Source organism: Thamnophis sirtalis, unplaced genomic scaffold (assembly GCF_051295495.1).
Source record: "Thamnophis sirtalis isolate CommonGarterSnake01/CBP01778 unplaced genomic scaffold, rThaSir2_p1.2 scaffold_2, whole genome shotgun sequence".
In the NCBI taxonomy this organism is placed as follows: Eukaryota; Metazoa; Chordata; class Lepidosauria; order Squamata; family Natricidae; genus Thamnophis; species Thamnophis sirtalis.
This window is the reverse complement of record NW_028261382.1, coordinates 143,192,750-143,217,682: the sequence shown is the minus strand read 5'-3', so window position 1 is coordinate 143,217,682 and position 24,933 is coordinate 143,192,750. Positions and strand designations below refer to the sequence as shown.

Here is a 24,933-nt window from a genome sequence, read left to right as displayed (position 1 = left end):
ACTTTATTTGTCATAAGGTCACAAAAAGGTGATCATGTGACTTTGGGACACAGCAACAGTCATAAATATGAACCAGTTGCCAAGCATCTGAATTTTCATCATATGATCATGGAGTTGATGCAAAGGTCGTAACTGAAAACTGTCATAAGTCATATTTTTCCATGCTGTTGTAACTTTGAGTGGTCACTAAACCAACTGTTGTAAGTTGATAACATAATGATAGAATCTATTCATGCGCCTTACTTGTTTCCATTTCTCAGTATTGTACTTTTGGGAGAAGAGGCAGTGGCCTCTCCATCTGCCAGTTTGAAAATATGCAACTCTCCAACAGTAGCAAAAACCCATGATTCTCTGATAAGAGATACCAAAATGTTTTGTGTCTCATCAATTTTTATTTAACTTTCACTAATGGCTGTATATGAGTAATAAAATGGACTCACTTAAACTGTACATAATGCTGATTTTAAGGTTTTACACACTTACTTTGCTATATACTGTACATTGTCATTTTGTTGTTTTTACCATCCCAAATGGTTCTCTCTTTATTTGTTTATGCAGCTGTTGAGCTGGGGCTTTGAATAGAGGCAGAGGACACACACACACACACACACACACACACACACACACACAGACACACTGTGTTTCCTTTCTTTTACTTGTAAAATAAGATTAAAAATCCTGGTCAAGTATAAGCGGAGGACCTAAATACAATTAAACATAATTTTAATTTGCTTTCTTTGCTACTATTGCCCTATAAAAATGTTTGAATATAGAATATTAAACATAGGAAAAATTTGTCTTGTGCTATTTAGAATACAGTAACCACTATTCTAATTTTCATAACTCAAGTTGCTTATAATTGGCTTCAACATTTCAGGTTTATTCAGAAATGTTGTATAATCACATTTCATTAAAATTATTTGTGCACATTCTTTTTACGATATTGCATTCCATGTATTTAAATTAAAGTATCAATAAAACCTCTGTTATAACTCTTAGCATTTGTGTTACGTTTATGATTTTCAGTGCTTTTTTAAGGAAGCAAAGAAATCTTAGGATACAAATTTGAAATAGGTGGAAGTGCAGTTATCTTTTACCTGGTGTTTGATTAATATTTTATGTCTTTGGATAGCTAAAACTGAGTTCATTATTAATTGTGTTTAGACTAATTAATTAAATTAAAATAAATTATTTTAATACCTTCATATTGTTAAAACAAATAAATAATTTTCATTCATTGTGTTTAAGTGCAGGAAAGCAATTGATACAGAAAAATGAAGTAGATCATCATTCAAAATAATTTGAAAGCTAACAAAATGTATCCATTGTTTCAGGCAAAAACTCTTTCTGCAGAATGAAAATATTCCGGTTATCCTGAATACATATTTCAGTCAAAAGGTCACTCTTAAAGAATCAACAGATATATCTACTGAAATGGACAAGCCCCTTTTGCAAGAGCCAATGCTTACTAAAAGGAATGTATCTTTAGCCTGGATATTTAATTTATCTGATATAAAAGACAATTGCTCTTTAACAACTGCAGTGAATCAGGTAATGTTTATTTTGTGATTTAATGCTTTATAATAAATTGATGAATAAATCTTTGAAAATAATGAACACAAGAATTTGCATATGTTTCAATTTGAGCAAATTTGAATGTTTGATAGGGAACACGTTTTGTATAATTTTTACAAGCATTTTTCTCCCTCAGCCGCTAGTAAAAGTGGTCTTCATTTAATGATCACTTGTTCAGCAACTGTTCAAACTCAGGGGGGCGGGGGGAGGCTGAAAAAATTGTACTTGTGACTGGTTATCATAGTTCTGGCCATTCACTTGCTTGTGCTCATGTGGTTGCCATTTGTGACTTTATGTATTTTATTTATTTGTTAATTTTTTATCCCATCTTTATTACTTTATTAGTAACTCAAGGTGGGAAAAATACCTAATACTCCTTCCTCCTGTTTTCACAACTACAACCCTGTGAGGTGGGTTTGCCTCACAGTGACTGACCTACAATTACCCAGTTGGTTTTCATTCCTAAGGTGGGAGTAAACACAGTCTCCCCAGTTTCTAGGCGAGCACTTTACAGACAGTGAAAAACTGTTTGAAAAACAAACTGAAATCTTTTGGGGGCAAGAATAACGATAAAAAATAATAATGTGGTTGCATAAGTATGCACACCTTTTTATTAGTAGCAATGTCTCTATGTTCAGAATTAATCAGTCACATTCAAACTAATGTTAGATAGTAGTCAGTACATACCTGCCATCAGTTAAGGTGACTCTGATCAAGCCCATATAAAGTTCATCTAATCTAGTAGGATTTTTTAATATATATACAGGTAGTCCTTGACTTACAACAATTTGTTTAGTGGCCATTCAAAGTTACAATGGCACCAAAAAAGTAACTTTTGTCATTTTTCACACTGATGACCATTGCAGCATTCCCATGGTCACATGATCAAAATTCAGACACTTGGCAACCAGCGGGTATTTTTTGAAGGTTGCAATGTCCCGGGATCATGTGAGCACTTTTTGCGACCTCCTGACAAGCAAAGTCAATGGGGAAGCCAATTCACTTAACAACCAGGTTACTATTATTTTCCGGAATATAAGACGTACCAGAGTATAAGACGCACCAAGGTTTTGAAGAGGTAAATTTTTAAAAAAAGTAGGTAGGTAGATAGAGGGAGAGAGAGAGGGAGGGAGAGAGAGAAATACAATAGGTAGGTAGGAAGAGAGAGAGAGTTGATAGGTATAGAGGGATAGAGAGAGAGAGAAATACAGTAGGTAGGTAGGGAGAGAGAGAGTAGGTAGATAGATAAGTAGAGGGATAGAGAGAGAGAAATACAGTAGGTAGGGAGAGAGAGAGTAGGTAGATAGGTAGGTAGAAGGATAGAGCGAGAGAGAAATATAGTTGGTAGGTAGGGAGAGAGAAAGAGTAGGTAGGTAGGTAGGTATAGAGAGAGAGAGAAAGAGAGAGAAATACGGGAGGGAGGGAGGGAGGGAGAGAGTAGGTAGATATTAGGTAGAGGGAGAGAGAGAGAAAGACAGTAGGTAGATAGGGAGAGAGAGAGAGTAGGTAGGTAGGTAGATGTTTCCAGGTGTATTTATCCATGTGCTGGAGAAGGAAATCACTGACAACCTGCAGCACCTAAGACTTGTTTCTGCTGGCACAGCACTTGATCAATGTAATCTCATCAATCACTCTAACTAAAGAGCTTTCCAAAAGGAAAAAAAAAGTTTTTGCACTCTGCAAACCTCCCAAAAACGGCCTGTTTTTTTAAAAAAACGAGCCTGTTTTTTTTCAAATGAAAGGCATGAATAGCCTTGGGGGAACTTGCAGAGTGCTCCGGCGGGGGGATGAGCAAAAAATGGCCCATTTTTCATGAAAACGGCACATTTTTGTTAAAAAAAATTGCATGCATAGCCTTATGGAGGCTTATAGAGTGCTGCTGAGGGCTCGGGGGGGCAAAAACGGCCCATTTTTGCTTATTTCTGCCCTTCCAGCCCCCAGGAGCTCTCTGAAAGCCTCCATAAGGGTATGCACGGCCATTTTTGTGAAGGGGCGGGGCTTCGGGAGGCAAAAAAATGCGGTATTCGATATATAAGACGCACCCAGATTTTCAGCCTCTTTTTTGAGGAAAAAAGGTGCGCCTTATACTCCGAAAAATATGGTAACTTATCAATCACAGTGATTCACTTGACAAATGTGGCAAGAAAGGTTGTAAAATGCGGCAAAATTTACTTAATAAATGTCTCACTTAACAAAAATTTGGGACTCAGTTATTATAAGTGGAGGACTACCTACCTATATTCATTTGCCTCTGACAGCAAAAGAGCCAAGGTGGCGCAGTGGTTAAAAGCAGCACTGCAGGCTACTGCTAGATCAGCAGGTCAGCGGTTCAAATCTCACCGGCTCAGGGTTGACTCAGCCTTCCATCCTTCCGAGGTGGGTAAAATGAGGACCCAGATTGTTGGGGGCAATATGCTGACTCTCTGTAAACCGCTTAGAGAGGCCTGAAAGGCCTATGAAGCGGTATATAAGTCTACTGCTATATTGCTATTGACCTGTCTCTTTGTAGACAGGTCTACAAAGAGCTTACAAAGTGTCAAACGGATCTCCTTGTTGGAAGATACCAGTCAGGAGAAGAGTATAAAAAATTTCCAAGGCATTGGATATACTCTGGAACACAATGAGGACAATCATTAACAAGTGGAGAAAATATGACACAATAGTGACATTACCAAGAATTGGATATCCCTCAAATCTCATTTAAAAAGAAGAAGAAAACTGGCTTGAAAAGCTGTCAAGAGGCTATAGTAACATTAGAGGAGCTGCAGGAATATTTGGCAAGTACTGGTTGTGTACTACATGTGACAACAATTTCCATAGTCTTCATATGTCTGGCCTGTGGAATAGGGTGGCAAGACCAATCCAAGTGTGTCTAGAGTTTGCAAAAATCTACATCAAATCCAACAAAAGCATGAGGGGAAATGTGTGATGGTCTTATGATATTAAGTTGAAGTTTTGGGCCACAATTCCAAAAGGTATGTTTGCCATGAAAATAATTGCACATCACCAAAAGTACACTGTACTCACAGTGAAGCTTGGTGGTGGCAGCATTATTCTTTGGGGCTGTTTTTCTTCAGCTGGAACTGAGACTTAAGTCAAGATGGAGGGAATTATGAACAGCTCCAAACAGCAATCAGTTTTGGTGCAAAATATTCAGGTCTCTGCTAAAATACTGAAGATGAATAGGAAGTTCATCTTTCAGTAAGACAATGACCGTAAGCCAAATAAACAAAAGAATGGATTCCCCAGAAGAAGATCAAAGTTTTGCAGTGGCACAGCCAGAGTCTGGGCCTGAATCCAATTGAAAATATAGAGCACTTTTTCAAGGAAGAGTGGGCAAAGATCCCCAGGACAAGATGTGCTATGCTGATAGGCTGTTATCCCAAAAGACTAAACGCTGTCATAAAATCAGAAGGTGCTTCAACAAATATTAGTTTAAGGATGTGGACACTTATACAACCACATTGTTATAAGTTTTTATTGTTATTTCCCCCCTAAAATATTTCAGTTTTTCAATTGAATTAGTTTATGTGTTATATTAAAAATGGGAAAAAATATGAAATGATTTGTCTTGATCAGATTTTTTTACATCACAAAAACTTAGGATTTTAATAGGTGTGTGAGGAGTTTTTATATTCATTGTAAGTTGCAATAAAAATGCATGTGATCTGGAAAAAGTTTTCTTTTGTTACTCTTCCCTGAAATTGTATTATTTTCTGATATATTTTAAAGAAATCTTACTGTATATTTTGTTTATTACTGGTAATCAGTTTGGAGAAATTAAATATAAATACAAATGCATTTTGTAGGAGAAAGATACAAAGTAAATTGGGAAACTTTAAATATATAATTTTCAACATGGATGTGTTTATAAAGCTCCTTTTTCTCGAAGTATAGTTTCTTTACCAGGAATTAGCTTCCCCCTGATTTAAATAAATATTTATTGATCTCTTCATTTGAAGGAATTCCCTGCTTTCTCAAACATTTCACATTTTTAAAAACAAAAACAATTTTTACAGAGCGGTTTAGAGCTGTGTTTGCAATCTTTTTTTTTTCTCTTGCAGACTTCTTTCTCTTTCTCCTAGATAGAAAATGTGTTGGGATAATAAGTAGCCAGAATAATTTACTACAGAAGATAATTAGTCTAAAATAGTACTGGCAGATCCTTGTGTGACTCAAAGAGACCTGGATAACAAACCTGTCTCTTTCTTAAAACCCTGCCTATTTGGGAGAACTTAGAAACAAACCATCATATCACTGAAAGAATCTCTTGATTTCTGCTGAAGGACATAGAAGCTACTGATTCCATGTCTTTTCCTGCATAAAGATTCCCTGCATCTGGAAGGGATAGGGAGATATCTTTTCCTACTTCTCCTGAATAGAGTAGGGTTTTTCTGTGTAGAAAAACTTCTTCTTTTAAAATGAAAAAGACTGTCCTTTTTGAGAGGACAGACTGCCTACAAAATGGCCAGCACCTGTATTACTGTTGTCCTGTCCCTTTAAGTCCTGTCACTAGCATGCACAGCAATTGTTGGTTGTAAAAGCAGAGCAGAGAGGTAGTTAGGGGTCCTGGTATTTGTTAGTTTTTGTAAAGTAACCTGAAGAAGCCCAAAGTGCAGATAGAAAGAGATACTGTTCTCTAGCAGTAGAACTCATACATTGTTGTTGTTGTTGTTGTTAGTTGCGATCTATTGCGGCCCCATGAACAACATTCCTCCAGGCCTTCCTGTCCTCTGCCATCCCCCGGAGTCCATTTAATCTCACGCCAAATGCTTCAGTGACTCCCAGCCACCTCATTCTCTGCCGTACCCTTCTTCTTTTGACCTCAATCTTTCCCAGCATTAGACTCTTCTCCAGTGAGTCCTTCCTTCTCATTAGGTGGCCAAAGTATTTGAGTCTCATCTTCAGGATCTGGCCTTCTAAGGAGCAGTCAGGGTTGATCTCCTCTAGGACTGACCGGTTTGATCGCCTTGCAATCCAAGGAACTCGAAGGAGTCTTCTCCAGCACCATAGTTCAAAGGCCTCAATTCTTCAAAGATCATATAAGGAGTAATAATTGAATGAGCAGTAGGACGAGGTGTAGTAGAAGTGGGAAAAAGTAGAGTACTAGCTTTTGAATCCTTGTGTATGTGTTGCTGAGGGACCTGTGTGGTTGTGCTGGCTCTTGTAGGTTTTGAAGCCCACTGACTTGGGTATATGTAAAAGTGCCCATGGCACAGAGGGAATGGAATCTAAATGGAGGAAATATTAAGGAAGATGGAATTTGGCTGAAGGCCTACTCATGGGTTAGGTTTTACTCTGCTTTAAATAATCTTAAATCATTTTAATAAATCACTATTATCTTAAATAAAGAGCCACGGTGGCGCAGTGGTTAAATGCAGCACTGCAGGCTACTGCTAGATCAGCAGTTCAGCGGTTCAAATCTCACCGGCTCAGGGTTGACTCAGCCTTCCATCCTTCCGAGGTGGGTAAAATGAGGACCCAGATTGTTGGGGGCAATATGCTGACTCTCTGTAAACCGCTTAGAGAGGGCTGAAAGCCCTATGAAGCGGTATATAAGTCTACTGCTATTGCTATTGCTATTGCTATTAATCATCTTTCATTAATTTCATATTTCTCTTATGCTAAGCTTGAACCAAGTGCTTTGGCCTTCATTGGACTTCCTCTTAAACCTTCCTGTTAAAGTTTTTTTCCCAATAAAATAATGTTCTGTTGTCTGTTTAATGATTGTTCTTTGATATTTCAGTTTTTTTAGAACATAGTTTATAAATATATAGCGGTATTTCATAAAAAAATGTGCTTAGGCCTGATACTACTTTTATATTGAAGCTAACTTCTCTATTTTTAGAAATGGATGTAGCCTAATTTTTGTTCAGTATTCTCCAGAACACAAATTGATTTGGTATAAAGATGATATCCAACTAGTTCTGGAATACATTCTGAAAAACACAGTTAAAGGCAGCAAGAGGGAAACTTTGCACGTCTTTCACTTCTGAATAAATGAGTATGACCCCAGTTTTATAGCCCTGCATTTTGAGGCTATTGCTGCCATATTCATCATTGTTGGTAGAAACTGTTTCAGCAATTTTTGTAAACCAGGAAAAACTAACCTGGATAGTTTGGCCTTTGGACTTCTAAAAAAATGTGATAATTAATTTCCCAATAATTTGTGCAGTAATTTGAGGATTTTTTAAAAATAGATTTCCTGTTCCAATATGAAGACTTCTAAAAATACAGAGAGTTGTTTCAATATTGAATCTAAGGTATCGGTTATTTCCTTGAATGATTCTCTTCTTGATGCTGTGGAAATGCAAGGGACAACTGAAAGCACTGCAATCCAAGTCCAAGTAGTTATTCAGAGAATCTATTATTTGGTTGTTGAAGATGGTTTCGGATGTCATCCTCATGGAAGTAATCTTTCCCAGAACATGGCACCGTTTTTAAAATCAGATCTTCAGAATTTAAGGTAAGTAAAAGAATGTGGATTTGTAATACTGAAGAAAACTTAAAAGGAAGTTGAAAAAGAAGCTATCATTAATTTATTTTCAAGCAGAATCAAAACTCTTGGTTTTTACTGAAGTTGTGCACAAATACTATAGAATCTTTTTTGAAACAAGCATTAAAGTTGGTTTAAATCCTTTGGCTTGCTCAAAACAATGCAACATAGTGCTACTTCAAATATTTCTTATTTGAAGTACTGTCCATTTTGAATCTTTTCTGCTTTTGTTGGCCACATTATTTGCTCATTCAGATCCATTCATATTGTGAAATATACAATTAGGACCTAGACATGGAATCAAGATTTAGCTTAGTAGATTTAGTAAACCTACTTTCTACACAAAATGAAAGTAGCTTCCAGGATTTCAGACAATGGTGTTTTAGTGAATCTATGTGAAAATCCCAGAGACTGATGTTGGAATAGTCTACACAATGTGTAAGGTTATAAAATTATGTTTTAGTGAGAAGATTGTAGTAATAAAGCATAAATGGTGACGCTGACCTAATTGTTTAAAAGCTGAGATTTTTTAAGGCTGGATATATTATCATCCAAGTTTACTATTCAGAGATTGCTGCTGATGTTATTCCTAAACTAACATGCTGGCATTATTACCGTATTTTTCGGACTATAAGATGCACCTTTTCCCTCAAAAAAGAGACTGAAAATCTGGGTGTGTCTTACACACTGAATACAGCATTTTTTGACTTCTGAAACCTCACTCCCTTCACCAAAATGGCCGTGCAAACCTTTAGGAGGCTTCCAGAGTGCTCCTGGGGGCTGGGGAGGGTAGAAATGAGCAAAACAACAGGCCTGTTTTTGCAAAAAACGGGCAATTTTTTGCTCGTTTGTTGGGGGGGAGGGGCACTCTACAAGCCTCCTAAAGGCTATTCATGCTCTTTTTTTTTTTTAAAGGGCCTGTTTTCACAAAAAACGGGCTGTTTTTTGGAGGTCTGCAGAGTGCAAAACGTTTTTTTTTTAATTTGCCTCTTCAAAATCTTGGTGCGTCTTATACTCCGGTGCATCTTATACTCCGAAAAATACGGTACCTTATTGTCTTATTTTTTTCATTCATATTCTCTCTCTCTCTCTCTCTCTCTCTCTCTCTCTCTCTCTCTCTCTCTCTCTCTCTCTCTCTCTCCCTCCCTCCCTCCCTCCCTCCCTCCCTCCCTCCCTCCCTCCCTAGATGTTAGTCTTTCAATAAAGGGACTTAGATACTGAGAGAACAAACTCTAAATACTTTCTGTGGCTCACTATTTACAAAAGCAATGTGTTGCATAATTTCAGGTTTCGCAATATCAGCAATCTCTTTTCTTGTTCTTATCTCTTTTTATTGTCAGATAGCAATGGACTTAATTCCTGCTTACCAAAAAGGGTATTCGCATTATACATTTAAAAATATATACCGTATATACTCGAGTATAGGCCGACCCGAATATAAGCCGAGGCACCTAATTTTACCACAAAAAACTGGAAAAGTTATTGACTCGAGTATAAGCCTAGGGTGGGAAATGCAGCAGCTACCGATAAATTTCAAAAATAAAAATAGATACCAATAATGCCATTGCCCATTGAATAACATATACAGCCTGCCTGTGCCCATTAAATATACAGTAGCCATTGTAAAAATTTGCTCTGCATAACAAATTATTATCACACAATACCGGTGTATTCAATGAAATACTTCACTCACCTCATGATGCTGATGTCCCGCTGTGATGATGATGTCCCGCCTCCTATGACACACGGCACAGTGATTCCTATCATTGGATCACTGTACTAGAGGAGGTGGGACATCGCTATGTGGCTGCTTGCCATAACAAGGAGGAGGTGGGACATCGTTGCAGAGCGGCAGGAGGGGGAGGAAGGGGAATCGTAAGACAGCCCTGCATTACATTAGAACGTGAGAGGGGGGATGGTGCGGTGCACGCTGCACGGCAAACTGACACAGAGGGAGGGGAAACTCAGGGGCGCTGGGCCATTCACGAGCGTCACCCAGCGGCATGGCCCCGCCCCTTTTTCTCCTCCATTTCGGGCAAATTTTTCACTGACTCGAGTATAAGCCGAGGCGGCTTTTTTCAGTTCAAAAAGTGGGCTGAAAAACTAGGCTTATACTTGAGTATATACAGTAATATTATTCAGTTGTCTGTGCAGTAGCCAAATGTTTTATGGTAATATTGATAAAACAATATTAGAAATTACATGAATTTGGATTGCATAGTTTTATTGATAACAGAATAACAAGAGTTAAAAGGGACCTTGAAGGTCTTCTAGTCCAACCCCCTGCTCAAGCAGGAGACCTATACCATTTCAGACAAATGTTTTGTCCAATCTCTTCTTAAAAACCTCCAACATTGGAGTACTCACAATGTCTCGAGGCAAGTCATTCCACTGATTAATTAGTCTGTCTGGAAATTTCTCCTTAGTTTTATGTTGGTTCTCTCCTTGAGTTTTTAATTTAAGCATTTAATCACCTATTGTATTAAGTGGTTTGTTTATATTTTCTTTATTATGAATCAAGCTTCTGAGGTTTGCAAATCATACATGGCTTTAAATTATAGGTCATCCAGACCTATAGCTGTTTGTTGTAAAAAACCATATATAAAACCATCAGTTACTTAATGCCATGTGGATCTTTGTCTGTAGCTATTGCATGAATGGATAGATTGCTGTTTCTAAAATACACATAAAAATGTCTCAACTCTATTTCATAAAAATTCTTATCAGACAAATTAATAGGAACATGTGGGTCGACTTTTATTTTCTGCAGAAAAAAAACACCCTAGTTTTCTACTGCTAAAAATAAAGATTGGTGATCACATCCAACTATATAGATCCTATATAGCATGCTATATAGATCCTTTATCTTTGCCTCAAAAGTTGTCCCAGAAATACAATATTTCTTTATAGCCACTTTATTAAAAGACTAGGTTGTATCTGTCCTGGTTTACCATGGTGCATAAATTTTGAATAATTTAGTTATTTAGCAATAATAACCTACAGCCTGATTTAAATCCCACATTATATGCTTTTGATGATTTGTACCTTTTAGTGGCAAGCAACCTCGTTCAAAATATTTAGCAATTTATATGAGGTCTGGAAAGTATAGGTAATGAGGAATATATACATTTTAATTTGCCTTCCAGAAAATCAATAATTTTAGAAGGAATGATTAATAAGTCTTATAGAATTTTCATTTATGCAATTCTAAAGGGGCTACATGATTCAATCTAAATTGTTCATAAACTCCTTTATAATTTTTAACTTATATGTCAACTTACATTTATCTGAAGTCAAACATCATTAAATTTATTGCCAGATCTCCATCTGAGTAAAGATAGTATTTCCAATGCTATTGTCAATGTTTCAAGGTAGGTAAATTAGAATTGAGGTAATTTGTAGTGTTTGCCCTAAGGAAAGTCAAATTTTGAGTTACACAAGACTCATTTTAAATTAGTATTTGCTGAAGCTCAAGAGGGATGAGAGGGAAAGGATTTTTCTGAGTTAACAAATGTTAGCTGCCTTTTCATTTTTTGTGTGTGGGCAATTCCAATTCTGTTTACAACATACCATTCATTTTCTTTTTCAGCTAAATGTTTCTAAACAAAACATTTCATGAAAGTATGATTTTAAAGAACATTGTTAATACTTCTGGGATGCATATTTTTAAGATAAACTGGAAGCAAACAATTTAAATGTTGCTCTCTAAACACCATTTGATACCTGATGGAAGTGCCTTATAAATGAAATCTGTTTTTAATTGTCTCCAAGCTGTTTTAAATATTAGTCAGGTTGCTTTATTATTTTTGTCTGAATGTATCAGTTACAGATAGAAAACCAATCAGATTCTGCTTTGAAGTTTAAGGAACAATTGTGATTCGTACAGAATATAATACTGCTTCTATATTTCTGTGATAATCTTTCTCTATCCTTTGGAATTTGTGGCCTTGTAAAATATCATATATTACACATGAACACATTCAATTCCATACCTTATTTTTAAAGTTTTTGAAGTCCTCAGCAAAGCATTTTCTGTGCAAGTTACATTTAGTACTTAATGATATATACTAGCAATTTTATTCTGACCAAAGGATAAATGAATGTTTTTATTTGCCACAGCTAATAATGTAATCAATTTTGACAACTTATCTATTGTATGGTAATATATATTAATAGATAAAAGTGTCTTGCAAAGATAGAATAAACCCATCTTCCAAAATTCTAGATGGAAGACGAAGATGGCAGAGATTGATCCAAATCCCCACTGAGTAGATGAATTAAATGAGATTTAGATATTTCCTGTGCACATCACACATCCCTGTGAAGAATAAAATATGGAAGGAGAAACAGTATCCAGTTGTGAAATTTGCAGTTATAAATGCCTGTAACAGAGGAACCAACATGTAAATAGATGGTTTGTCAGCTTGAAAAAATAGTGGGAATAGTGTAGCAGCTTCCTCTAGCAGTGTGTTGCAGATTGAGGGAGTCTAGCAAATTAAACCTCTGTAGCAAACCTGGGAACTAGACTGTCTGATAGGGATTGCTAGAACTAGGAAGTACGGTATATGTGTGTTTCTGTATTGTCCAAATATGCCTGCATTTCATTCTTCCAGCCAATGGGGAATTGGTGCATTGACTCACATTGTGCCAAATTTGAATATACTCCAGTATGATCTAAAAGAGACATCCTAGAATGATCAGCCACTGAAGAATAGAAAGTGATTTTAACATTTCATTACTTGGTAATTGTTTTGATATCTGTTGGTATTGTATGACATATACTACTTCTATTAAAAATAGAATCATATGATCAAGTCAGGGCATTTCTTAAACAACAAGTCTTGGACTGGAATCACAAAATTAGTTGAATTAGTTTCTTACAGTTGTAAACACTGGAATTTAAATCTGAAACAAAGTCCACAATCGGCCAAATGTCTCTTTACTTTGGAACTGCCTAAACATTACTTTCTTGCATGCTCAATTTAACATTTTCCATCTGCTCTGCTGGAAGGTAGATAATAGGACCCCACTAAAAGGACTGTACTTTGCATCTCAGGAGTTGGACAAAACAATTTGGCATGTCTTATTATATTGTGAATACGTTAGGGATGTGCACAGTAAATTTATTATGTGCTTGTAGCAAACTTGCCTGCCTCTTTCTCTCCCATGCTCTCCTTATTATTTTTAGTCAAGCAGTTTGCTACATGGTATAAGGTAAAGGAATCTTGTTACAGCATATAGGGTAAGGCAATCAGTTACAAGCCAACCACGTAATCCAGATCTCCAAAGCTATAGCAAAGAATCACACTTTATTGATGGTGTTTTCTATTTTCTTTATTATGCTAATACCAGTTATTAATGAAATATCTTTACGATAGTGTTTGACCAGCCTTTAAAATTAAAAAATAAGTGAGTTTGACACAGCTATTCATTATTGGGGGGGAAGGGGGAAGGGGGGAAAATCAAGATAATAAAATGATATATCTACTTAAAAGTTTATGCAGTTGTGTAACCTGGTGAATATATTTGGCTGCCTGATATGTGAGTGTGAGATTAGCATTCCTTAAAAATAATAAACATAAAATTTATCAAAGTTTCCATTGTATGCCAAATGATTGCAGTAATCAGATCACCTTTGGGGGCATCATAAAAGGAACACTGTAGGAGAACATGTTTGAGAGTACCTTATTGGATCCACAAGGGCAAAGTCATTGCAAATAAGGACACCCACAAAATCTTCCCACCAATGATACTGATGGGAGGGTATCAAAGTGGACTCTGGAAAAGTCTCATCTCTATTTGCTTAGGGTTAGATTGTACTGTATAGTAGACTGAAGTAGAGGGCTTGTGGCTATCTGGCATTTGGCAATATAATTCAAAGGTACTGGAGATATCATTTTAACGATCAATGTCCCTGAATCTCATTTACTATTGATTTCACAGTTCCAGGGTTAATTGGCCTAAATATTCAGAAGGGGAGGTCAAGACTGGAAAGTTCTGCTATATAGCTATGATGCCAATGGGTTAGCAATAGTCTAACAACAGCAAAGGCATCAGGCCTGTAGGGTTAAACATAATTCTAAATCCTGAGATTAGAATCCTAGTCCAGAACTGAGTCTTAATATTGGCTGTGAGCTTCAAGCCTCAACACTTCACTGGGAATGTAATTTGGGGTACAGGGCAAAGGGGTCAGCAGAAAAAAGGAGGTCCTAATCCTGCTACATAGGGCTTTAGTCAGAGCAAGCAAAATGGTTCAAAGTTTGAAAGACAAAACATATCAGAAGACATTGGAGGAAATGAATATGTACAGCCTGAAGGATAGAAGTGGAAGTTGGTACATGATTAAAACCTTTAAATACATAAAGGATGTCAATAAGGTTTTAGAAGGTAGTATTTTGAATATTAAGCAAAAATAAAGAACACAAGCATAATCTTAAACTGACAGAATAAATCCTACACTTGTTCTCCTTTTACCTTCAGTAGCAAAAGACTTGGAAATTTCATCAAAGCATTGAAAGCAGGGAATGAATGTAACTTTCTAGGAATCCCAAAGGTGCATTTTCAAGAGGCAACTGGACTTTCTTGTTTTTCTTTGAAGATGTTTCGCTTCTCATCCAAGAGCTTCTTGAGAAGCGAAACATCTTCAAAGAAAAACAAGTAAGCCCAGTAAGCACCTTTGGAACAAATGATCTGGATGACTGAGAATCTTCCTAAGAACTTTCTAGGAAATTGAAGCTTCCCTTTGAAAGTCTGTTTGCAGTCTGTAGCCGTTCTGTGATGCAGACTTATAGTATCCAACATCGTTCACTCTTGGCTTCTACAATTCAGTGACATCTGGAGAGCTAGAGATTATAAATTTAAATATAGTTATTAAAATTAAAATAATTTTGTATCAACATTTGGAAATTTTTAAATACTGCAGTGTTCAGGCTTATAGTCCTTGTGTGACACTTTTGACAGTGTGAAAACTTGTTTGAAATATGATTCTTTTTGAAGGCTGATTCTAGACCTTGCTATCTGTAGTGTGATTATATCAACTTATAGTACAGCCTTATCGAGATTAGAACATACTTCTAGTTTTCTAAGTGATTCTATATGAATTATGCTATTCTTTGAGCATTACACTCATTCCCTAATTACCTTTCCAGAGAAAGTTCAAAATGCAGTTATGTCTTTGAATTATCTAGTAGAATAATTTATGGGGGCATAAAGAATAGAGAGTCTGTTATAATAAAAGAAATGTAATAATATTAATCAGTAATTTCAACAAGGCATAGCAATTCTCTAACATCTGTTACAGTGTAACCTACATACACCACTTCTTGAGAATAACAATTTGAAATATACTTTTAAATGTTGTGCTGAATACAACAACTAGATATGCAAAAAGTTTGACTTCTGGCCTGGAATAGCAAGTTCTGATATAAATGTATTTATTGTTTATTTATTTATTGCTGTTGTACTTCAAATAGCTCTAATAATATACAGTAGAAAGCAAGGGTTAATAACCAGTGACAGTATGCATTGTAATGGTATTAACTAGCAGGGGTAGATCCTAAAAAACCTAACTTCCCTCAAATGTTCTACTGTAGAACCCTACTGTAGCTCCTCAGAACTGTCAAATCCTGACAATGAGAATCTAAAGGCAATAGTTCTACGCTTTCCAGTTTAATATGTAACTCTACCTATAGGGTTCATATAAATAGATAAAAGGGTAGAGTTTGACTAGTCAACTAATAATACGATAGAACTATTTGATTATTTTTCTTAATCATATGTGTCTCTAACTTTAAAAAAATAATTTTATCCCATCTTTATTATTTTTATAAATAACTCAAGACATCAAACATATCCAATACTCCTTCTTATTCCCCCCCCCTAATAACGCTGTGAGATGAGTTGGGATGAGAGACAGTGACTGACCCACAGTCACCCAGCTGGCTTACATGCCTAAGGTAGGAACAAGAATTCACAGTCTCCTAGTTTCTAGCCTTGGGTCTTAACCACTAGACCAAAACACTATCTTCTGTGGAGGTAAAAATAAGAGGGAGTACTAGGTGCGTCATCTTCCTGAACTCATGAAGGAAAAGTAGAATGTGTGTGTAGGTTGTCGATGTGTGGTGTGCGTGTATAATACTAGGTATATCAAACCTTAGGTTACTGTGCAGCTTACATTGTGTCAACCTCTTGTGGAAGTATGGTATGACTCAGTTTCTGCTGTTTCAGATGTACAGATTGTCAAACTTGACAGACTCAAACTGTGATGGCATTTTTTATCACTAAGATCTTTTATCTTAAGGAATGCCTGCCTTTAAAAAGATATTGAGCCATGGTGGCGCAGTAGTTAGAGTGCAGTACTGCAGGCTACTTCTGCTGCCTGCTGGCTGCCTGCAATTTGGCAGTTCAAATCTCATCAGGCTCAAGGTTCACTCAGCCTTCTATCCTTCCAAGGTTGGTAAAATGATGACCCAGATTGTTGGGGGCAATAGGCTGACTCTGTAAACCGCTTTGAGAGGGCTGTAAAGCACTGTAAAGCGATATATAAGTCTATTGCTAAGTGCTATATTAATATGCCCCTCTGCCACCTATCACATTATCTGAAGGTCCCCAACTTTTCTGAGCAGATTTTTGCAGGAAGTCAAGAATAGAAAGGATGGGAGTGCAGGGAGAAATCTATGAGCATTACCTCTTCCCCATTTTTCCAATTGATTGGAGAAGACACTTCTTTGTAAAAAAAAGTGAAAAACGAATACAAGAGTATATCTGAAACTAGACTGCAAGTGTAATAAAATAAGGAATTGATGAATTTGTACAGACTATGCCAAAAAGTTTAATATCCTACCCTTTAGCATTGATTTCTTTGTACTGTCTTCAACAAACTGTACATTTAAATATTATGTCAGAGCAAACCCATGGGCTAATAACATCAATTGTACTTCAATTGAAGCTTTTCCTTAATTTAAATGTGCATTTGTGAAAATGATTTAAAGTATTTAACTATCTAGAAGTATTTCCCACGTTTTGTTATGTTGAATTATTTATCTTAGAGAATGGATATTTTTATGTGACAATTTTTGACTGCTAGCTGAGCTTAATTTTTCATATATAATTATGTTTAATTAAATTGTTAATATCTTGTCATGTCTTAGGTAAATGAAAATAAGGATGGGTAATAAGATGAATGGCTTTTGTTACATGTATCCCAAACTGAGAAACTTTATTTTCCTCTATTCCAGGTTCTTTTCTTTTTTTTTAACTCAGTTTTTTTGCAAAGGAAATAAAACTGTCTCAATCATAGATTCCATAATGAATACAGATATGAGTAATTCTTAATTTACTTTTTATCAACTGAAGTTTTTAGTCTGCAAAGTAAAGTCTGTGTCAGCTAGCATGCTAGCAACAAATAGTTTATATCCTGTTAGTAACATGGTCCATAGAATTTCAACTTTGAAGTGTTCAAGAATTACTTGATTATGAAATTGACAAACACCTCTATATACTATGTAGAGCATACAGCAGGTATTCTAGATACAGTGAAAACACTGTTACTGTTGCCTTCATAGAGCAATAAATGGTAATTCAAGCATTACATCCTTCACTTTGAAGAATAAAATGATCAGAAATAGCAGTAGGGCTCCTACAATTTTGGATCATCTGTAATATTTCTTTCTACAATGAGAATTTAAGTTTGCAAAAGAAGTTGTAAAAATTATGTTAGTTTCTTGCTTCACACCTAATTACCATGTTGTTCTAAAAGTGAATGCTGCTTATATTTTTTTTCTACCCAGTTCTAGAAACTCCAGTATAGAAGAACCACATAAATTGTACAAATAACCTTAATGTTTCCCAGTAAATATATCACTATATATAAAGAACTAATAAACATTTTCATATGAACATTTCCATATTACCTTAGTAATATGACATGCCATACAATATTCCTGAAACAACATGGAGGGAAAATTATACCTTTCTAAGTTCTGAAAAGTGTGATCAACTCCCAAAACATAGAAATAGGTTCTGCTTCATAAATTTAAATAAATCTAGGCACTATTTGATGCTCTAGAACTGTGTAACTAAAGAACAATGGTGTAAGATCAGAAAGAATGTGCTCAGACTTCAACCTTGTCAAAGTAAAGGGTTGTAATGAGTGGCAAATCACCCTTAGGCTGGCAAAAACTTGGCTGAAGCTTCCTGGAAAATTCAACATGGCAAAGCTAGTAAAAAATCTGAAGCTACTTCAATCAGAATTGCTTCCAATTAACCTGCTGATCTTTCTTATATACCCATTCAAATTTAAGCCCAGCACCATTTCTTCCCATTCTTCCCAAGGTTTTACAGAAGTACTGCTTTATTTTTCTCACACCCAGTGCTAAATGATATTTACTGACATTTTCAGGATTCCTGCTCTGAGAAAGTCTGTCTCCCAACATAGTGTCTGTACTGCGCAGACACAGTACAGATTTGTTATATTTGGCAGCATGCCTTAAAACAAAATTACGAACTTTTAATTTCCTAGTTGCAAGAAATTTATGTACAGGTGTAAACTGTTGTCTGAAATAATTACCAATCTCTAAATGTACATACTTCCTGATCTCCATCACTCCTTTCCATAGTTAATTCCAGCTAATGACAACAGAGATAGAATTGGATATATTATGAGCTAATATTTCCCTAAATGGGTAAAAGAAATTACAAACAAAGGCAATCATGGCCTCCTAGATCCCTTGAAATAATATGGAAGGAATCATTTCATATGCAATGCATGTAGTACTATGATTTATTGTATATTGTTTGAACTTTTTACTGCTTCCTACAACTTACTATAATTCAGACGTTTTTATAAATTTATAATGTTATAAATAAGAGTCATTTGCTAAGCATCTGAAGTTTAATTACATGACCATGGAGAGGCTTCAACAATTGTGTGAAAAACAGTCATAAGTCATTTTTTTTAGTGCTGTTGTAACTTTGAATGGTCACTAAATGAACTGTTGTAAGTTGAGGACTACCTGTATTCTTTAGCCAGAAGTGTTTGCATCTCAATAAAGAGAAATGTCTCTTCTAGCAAATGTTGCCATGGTCATTGTAAATGTCTATGGTGGGGTTGTCAAACTCACATCATCACAACGGTGTTACGTGTCATATTGGGACTTTCCTCCCCTTACTAAACTGGGCGTGACCATGGCCAGTGCATGATGCATCCGGCCTGCAGGCCTGGAATTTGACAGCCCTGGTCTATGGAGATTCTCAGTCCTCCAGGTCATGGTTGTCCCATAGGTGTTTTTCAAAAGGCTTCAGAGCTGAAGAAGCTTCTTAGATGAAAAGCAAAACATCTTCAAAGAAAAACCAGAAAATCCAGTTGCCTCTTGAAAAAGCACCTTTGGAGCATGGTCATTGTATCATTCAAAATTAGTGTTTGTTCTGGGAACATAAAGTTGTAGTTTATAAGTTTTAAAAATACAAAATAATTTGAATATATCTAAATGTCATGATATGTCATGATATAACAGACAAAGTAAATGCTTCATAATTGCAGGAGAGCAAGGAAATAATATTCTGTACTTCTAAAATTAAAGGCATTAAGCCTTTAATTTCCACATTCACTGAAATATCATATTTGGTGATATTTGAAACTAGTACAGACTGAATCACTTTTGTCTTCAGATTTGCTTTTTCCCAAACCTCCTATTAACCTCCCTCCCCTTTCACCAAAGCACACTTTTACTTCCTGGTCTTATTTGCTATAGAAAAGCACATATTTCAATTCTCTCAGTAATATCCATTGCCTGAGCCAAGGGATCATGTGATTTCTCTTTCCCTGTCTCCCCCCCCCCCCCCCCCGATCAGTGTGCATCTCTGCACATGCTGTGCAGTAAACAAACTTCAAGGAACCAGACCAAGCTAGTTCAGAGCAGGGAGTTCATTCACATAGAACACTTGGAAAGTGACGCCTTTGCACAGCCTTGACGTAGGGCTAAGGGGGTGAAGGGTGGGAGTAGCAAAAGCTAGTATTTGTCTTTTCATTAATCTTTTTATAGCTGGGACCAGCTGTAACTGGTTAACATTTGCCTGTGACATCTATTAGCGTGCAGACATCTTACGTAGGATTAAAGGCTTCTGATGGAAACAGAGTTGTTAGTCATCATATCACTAGTTTACAAGAAGGCTCTTTGACGTGTCGAAGTTTATATATTAGAATAGTACACATCTGTTGTAAATTTAAGGGTTTGGTTCTGCATTCAAGAAGAAACTTCTTATAGCACAGATACTAACTGAAATATTGTATTTTTAATCAGATTAAGCTTTGAGGAAATACAATTACAAGAGAAGGCAAGTTAGAAAAATAATAGTTCAATATAAAATAACCACTTGAGCAGCTGGGAAATTTACTAAATCACTTGACTAAACTTACTTGTCCATTTTTCTTTTAATAATGGAAATGGCTGCAGTTCAGTGGTACTGCAAGTACTTTATGAACAGCAGGGAGCAGGTTCAGTATGTGCTGAACAGCAGCTGCCATTCAATCAGTGCAGGCAGTCCTTCTTTAGTGACCATTCAAAGTTAAGACTGTGATGAAAATGTAACTTTACGACCAGTCTTCATATTTATGACCTGAAAAGCAAAAGAAAGGAGAAATATTTGTATTTGTATTTTGTATTTATTAATATTTGTATGCCGCCCTTTTCCCCAAGGGGACTCAGGGCGGCTCACAATTCAAGGGGAGGGGGAGACAAACCGAGTTACATATAGGACAATACATCATTAAAAGCACAACATTCATACAATTCGGGTACGGTGAAGGTCTTTAGCCCCAGGCCTGTCGGGACAGCCAGGTTTTAAGTGCTATGCGGAAGGTCTGGAGGGTGGTGAGGGTACGAATCTCCACGGGGAGTTCGTTCCATAGGGTCGGAGCTGCCACAGAGAAGGCTCTCCTCCACGTAGTTGCCAGTCAACATTGACTGGCTGATGGAACTCGGAGGAGGCCTAACCTGTGGGATCTAATTGGTCGAGTGGAGGTAATTGGCAGTAGGCGGTCTCTCAAGTACCCAGATCCAATACCATGAAGGGCTTTATAGGTGACAACTAGCACCTTGAAGCGTATCCGGAGATCAACAGGTAGCCAGTGCAGCTCGCGGAGGATAGGTGTTATGTGGGTGAAACGAGGTGCACCCACAATCGCTCGCGCGGCCGCATTCTGGACTAGCTGAAGTCACCGAATACTCTTCAAGGGCAGCCCCATGTAGAGCACATTGCAGTATTCCAGCCTAGAGGTCACAAGGGCACGAGTGACTGTTGTGAGAGCCTCCCGGTTCAGGTAGGGACGCAACTGGTGCACCAGGCGAACCTGGGCAAATGCCCCCCTGGTCACAGCTGACAAATGGTGTTCAAAAGTCAGCTGTGGGTCCAGGAGGACTCCCAAGTTGCGGACCCTGTCTGAGGGGCGTAGTATTTGACCCCCCAGCCTGAGAGATGGAACACTTGGCCAATTAGTGGGAGGGAAGCACAGCAGCCACTCGGTCTTATCCGGATTGAGCACAAGCTTGTTAACCCCCATCCAGTTTCTAACAGCCTCAAGGCCCTGACTCATCACGTCCATCGCTTCATTGAGTTGGCACGGGGCGGACAGATACAACTGAGTATCGTCCGCATACTGGTGGTATTTTATCCCGTGCCGTCGAATGATCTCACCCAGCGGTTTCATGTAGATATTAAAGAGTAGGGGGGACAGGACCGAGCCCTGCGGCACCCCATATGTTAGGGGCCTAGGGGTCGATCTCTGCCCTCCGACTAACACCGACTGCGACCTGTCTGAGAGGTAAGAGGAGAACCACCGTAGAACAGTGCCTCCCACCCCCACCTCCCGCAGTCGTCACAGAAGGATACCATGGTCGATGGTATCGAAAGCCGCCGAGAGGTCCAGGAGTACCAGGATGGAGGCATGGCCTCCATCCCTGGCTCTCCAGAGATCATTGGTCAATGCGACCAAAGCGGTTTCTGTGCTGTAGCCGGGCCTGAAGCCAGACTGGAATGGATCAAGATAACTATAACATAAGATGCTAAGCACAGTCAGGGTTTCACTTAGTGACCACTTAACAACCAAGTTTTGGTCTCTATTGGGATAGTTAAACAAGGACTACTTATACCATATTCAAGGTGAATTTAAGTCTCTGATCAGTACTTTGAAAGATTTCAGTGGCAATTAAACATAAATAGCATTTTAGTTCATCTTCCCATTGGGACTAATATACTCTATTAAGCATTCTCCCTAGTTGGTGGAAATAGCATCCAGGAATGGGTTAACTCCATCTGTTATCCAATCAGACTGCGTCTGCAATCTTTAATGTCACGCCTCCTCTGGTAGCTTCACCCAGCTTTTAGACTCAGTCTATCTTAGGCCTCCAGCAACAACGGCCACCATTTTGTTTTGCCCTTAGAGTGATGGGCACCATTTTTGAAAGGCGCGAAGACAATGGGCATCATTTTGAGATGCAGAGCAACATCGGCAGCCATTTCACAGCCAGGTAAGAGTTGAAGCCACATGGCCCCTTTATAGCAGGCTGCTCAGCTACCCTCCACTTAAGGGTCGGTTTAGAGAGAGGTAGCAGGAGCATTCTTAGGAGGAAGACCTTGCCACAAGGTGTCCTGACTATGGTGGACACCATTTTGGGGGATTCAGCCATAGCAACCGAAGCCCCTCATATCCCCCGACCCCCAGGAAGGGAATGTTGCAGGAACCTTGGAATTGAGGCCTGCAAAGAAGCAGACGGGCCCTCAGTCACAGTCCAGAGGGCATTCTAAAAAGACCTCTAAGGCCACGTAAAAGGCGGAAAGTCTGCACCAAAGGGCCTTAGAATGAGAATTTGCCAAGGCCCAGAGGAAAGCAGCCAGAAGTTCCTTAAACCAGCACTCCATGGGGTGAGGGGTCAGCCCTCACCCCTTTGCAGATCTGCCGCTCATTTGCGACAACCCTCAGTAGGCTGAGATGTCACCAGACTGTGAGGAGGATCTTCCCCTATCATATCCTGAGGAAGGTGAGGATTTCTTTGGTTCTCCAAAAACCAGGCACAATAGCTCCATTCTGGAGGCCACCTTTACTCCAACTGCAGCAGGCCTCTGCCCCCAACAGCCTACAGAGGCTGTACAGCCGCCCAACATGGTTGCCATTATTAAGGAGGCCATCAGATAAGGGATTGCTGCAGGCCTATATGCCTCTGTAACATCGGCCCGGATTTAGCCAAGATTCTAGAAGTACCAACAGTTGACGCTTCAGTAGCAGCCCTGTCCACCTCCTCAGTCATGACAGGTGCCCCAGAGGAAGCTCTCCGCCCAGAGGGCAAGAGGTCTGAACAGACCTTGGTCAAGAGCTACCAGGCTGCTGCCTGGGCAGTAGGAGCTTCCACGGTGTCCTCCTTCTTTAACAGAGCTTCTCTGCTCTGGTTGAAGCAATTGCAGGGTAGGATTCCCCCTAGCGACACTAGGCCCCACCAGGACGTTAATAAATTGAAGGTGGTAATGGAGTTCTCTGCAGATGCATCCCTGAACACTGCTTGGTTCGCATCAAAATCCATTGCTTCCTCGGTGGTGACTAGGTGTCTCCTCTGGCTCAGACAGTGGCAAGCAGATGCCAGAAATAAGTGGAGGCAGGCTTCCATCCCTTTCTCGGGGGATCGACTATTTGGAGCTCCCTTAGAACCCCTCCTTGTCGAATCTAGGGATAAGCGCAAGGTATTGCCATCCCTTTACCAACGGTCTGAGTCCTGTGCTTCTTATTATTGATGCTTGCTCTTTTGAGGGTCTGATGGGGATTCAACCTCCCCCATCCGCAAAGACAACTCCCCTCCAGACAGGGTTAGCAGCAGGATAGGACAGACAGAAGCGGACAGCACTTCTCACCCAAGAGATCCTTCAGGAGTCAGGGAGGTCGCTTCTTCCAGTGTCAAAGGTGACTGCCTGGAGAACGTTCCCATTGGGAGCCGATTGGCTTTCTTTGCCAACCAATAGGAGGAGATAACTGCTGACTGCTGGGTCAAGGAGACAGTGAAATTTGGTCTTTCCCTAGAGTTTCTCTCCAACCCCCCCAAGGTTTTTCATCAGGTGTCCCATATCTCGGGATTGGGAAAGGAGGCTCCTTGTGGAACAAGCCATTCAGCATCTTCTGGAGATCCAAGCAATCCAGCCGGTTCCAGAGGAGCAATAGGGCCAGGGATTTAATTCCCTCCTATTCATCGTCTCAAAGACCTCAGGGGGCTGGCAAGTGATTCTCTATCTCAAACCCCTGAACCACCACATTGTCTACCGGTAGTTCAAGATGCACTCACTCCTGACCATCCTGGATGGTGTCCAGAGGGGCAATTTCCTCACATTGGTGGATCTCAAAGAGGCATACCTACATGTACCCATCCTTCCCGCCCACAGGCAGTTTCTATGCTTCTTCTATGCAGGGAAGCATTTTCAATACAGGGTCCTCCCCTTTGGTCTCTCATCAGCCCCCAGGGTATTCACCAAGCTATTAGCAGCATTAGCGGCCCATCTCCATACCAGGCCAGTCAGGATCCAGTGCTATCTGGACAACATCCTGCTTCAATCCAGATCAGCCACCCAGGCAGAAAGGGACCTGAATACCACCCTTCAAGTCCTCGGCTGAGGAGCACACTTACAATGAATGATGGCTCAAGGCCAGTGGTCCCAGTCAGACCTGAGCCACAACATAAATTGGCTGGAACATCAGGCAGTCCCTCTGGTCCTCCTCTACTTCCAGGTCTGTGTGGCCAACAGACACATCCTGGTCCTCACGGACAACACGGCCACAAAGGCCCATATCAACTGCCAAGGTGGGACAACGCTCCAGGTCCCTCATG

The 24,933-nt window shown here is 38.8% G+C and overlaps 1 protein-coding gene across 6 annotated transcripts in view; it reads left to right on the top strand.

Moving 5' to 3' along the window:
• The window catches only part of SPIDR (scaffold protein involved in DNA repair), a 255,305-nt gene that overhangs the window by 158,031 nt on the left and 72,341 nt on the right, over positions 1-24,933 (top strand). For 4 of the 6 annotated variants that reach the window (XM_087707083.1, XM_087707087.1, XM_087707086.1 and 1 more), the window contains exons 9-10: positions 1,335-1,551; positions 7,776-8,041. In XM_087707083.1, coding sequence (XP_087563209.1) covers positions 1,335-1,551; positions 7,776-8,041 — 483 coding nt within the window. The remainder of the gene's footprint in view (positions 1-1,334; positions 1,552-7,775; positions 8,042-24,933) is intronic. The other 2 variants (XM_087707085.1, XM_087707084.1) reach the window with 1 other exon arrangement.